The following is a 1,744-nucleotide window of genomic DNA, read 5'->3' as shown; positions in this document are numbered from 1 at the left end:
TAATCACCTCCTCCAAACCCTCATTTATTCGATTCGATACCACTAAATACGTTGATATGTGAGGTATCGTTTTTGAATTAAGATCATATACGTTTTTACAAAGTTCAAAAGTGAAAGGTGGAATCGAAGGTGAATATGAGGGTGGGTAGATATAGTGTTGGGGGAGTAAATGACACATCTTAACAACACAACAGCCTATATTGAACTGAGTCGCTTGAACAGAACAGCTAATAATATAAACAGAACAGCTGATAATATAAACAGAACAGCATGGGCTTCAAACAGAACAGCAGCTGTTGAACCAGTTACAACCTGTTTTAACTGGATATTTTTCGAACTGATTTGGTTAAAATGGTGTATTCAAAGAGGGAATCATTGATAATGAGGCAGTAGGCGGTAGTGTCACTGGGGATGGCTTTCTTGAATTCCATCTCCAATTTTATGTCTATACCACCCCCCACACCCGATCGAATGGTGTCCATTTGTCGGGAACAGTCGATTACAACAAGAGGTGCTTTTGTCTTAAAATGAGCTGGGTTCACTTGAACATTAGCGTTTTTCAAACCATAGTATTGCCTTTTAAAGTTACAAAACGCTTCATACAACAGGGAGTAGACACCCTTTTCAAAGTCATTAGCAAACGACTCGTATGGATAGTATTGAGAGTTGAGATAGAGACGAGCATTGTGGAAATTGGAGTGATCAAATAAACTTTTATCTTTGCTTTCATCATTGTTGCGTGCATGCTGAAATCCTAGTATGACAAAACGAGGTTTCTCCAATTGTGTGCTCGTTTTAACTGTCCACACATGCTTTTGTGACGTTGGTAGCAGCGGATATTCGTAAAGATCCCACGATCGGAATGAAATGGGAATTGGTGCATTACTCTCCACATAACGTAACAAACGAAGTTTTTCCTTATCAGACACCTTTACAATAGGCATGCGCCATACAATACGGTTTATGTTAATTTCAAAACCCTTCGTTGCATCCTTGGTCTTGATGGCGCAGTTTGAATTTGTAGAGCTCCTGTTGAGTACGAGTTCGTGTTTTGCATTCACAATAACCTTGGTATAATCCTCAGCGAAACCCAATAAATGTCGTAGTGGGATGGTGAAACAAAACTCTCCTTCTATGTCTTTGATGCCGCTTGATGATGATGTGTTCCAACAACTATTCTCCAAGGCCTTACTCTCCTCCTCACCGTACGATAAGATACCCTTCATTGTGGTGGTGACACCGCAGTTTTTTGTTCGATCAATCTCCACACCGTTTAATTCATATCGAATGTCTTGGAACAGGTGGGCAGCACCATTGTTTACAAAAGTGGAGGATTTTGTTGTAGTGCCCTCGATTATGAGTTGACTCTCCGAGGGCCACACAATTATATCCTGATCATTGATACGAATCCGAATCTCATCATTATTCTTATATGAATCATTGAAGGGGTGGAAAGAGTGATATTCAATACTTTCAATGCTATCATCAAACACCACACTATCCCCAATATTTAAAATTGATGATGACATTGCAGCAGCAGCAGCAGCAGCTGATGTTATTTACTTTATTTTTAGTCCTAGAGATGATAAGAATAGTGAATTTTCTCTTCTCAACTTCTTCCGATGTGGTTGTTGTTCTTGTTGCTGTTGTTGATATTGTTGATTTAAATTAATATTTAACTTTGAACGAAGAGATGTTGTCTGCTGTGGGGGAGAATGCAAACTATGACTTGATGTTGATTGAG

At 39.2% G+C, this 1,744-nt stretch overlaps 1 protein-coding gene across 1 annotated transcript; it reads right to left on the bottom strand.

Moving 5' to 3' along the window:
* Nucleotides 1-317: 317 nt before the first annotated feature.
* On the bottom strand, nucleotides 318-1,529 carry LOC121736238. Its single transcript, XM_042127324.1, has one exon. The coding sequence runs from the start codon at nucleotides 1,527-1,529 to the stop codon at nucleotides 318-320; it is 1,212 nt and encodes a 403-aa protein (XP_041983258.1).
* Between the last annotated feature and the right edge of the window lie 215 nt (nucleotides 1,530-1,744).

Source organism: Aricia agestis, chromosome 18 (assembly GCF_905147365.1).
Source record: "Aricia agestis chromosome 18, ilAriAges1.1, whole genome shotgun sequence".
Taxonomy (NCBI): domain Eukaryota; kingdom Metazoa; phylum Arthropoda; class Insecta; order Lepidoptera; family Lycaenidae; genus Aricia; species Aricia agestis.
The sequence above is the reverse complement of the archived record's forward strand: the minus strand, read 5'-3'. Positions and strand labels throughout refer to the sequence as shown.

Coding starts and splice junctions, on each gene's coding strand:
- LOC121736238 (XM_042127324.1), bottom strand. CDS start 1,529: ATGTCATCATCAATTTTAAATATTGGGGATAGTGTGGTGTTTGATGAT.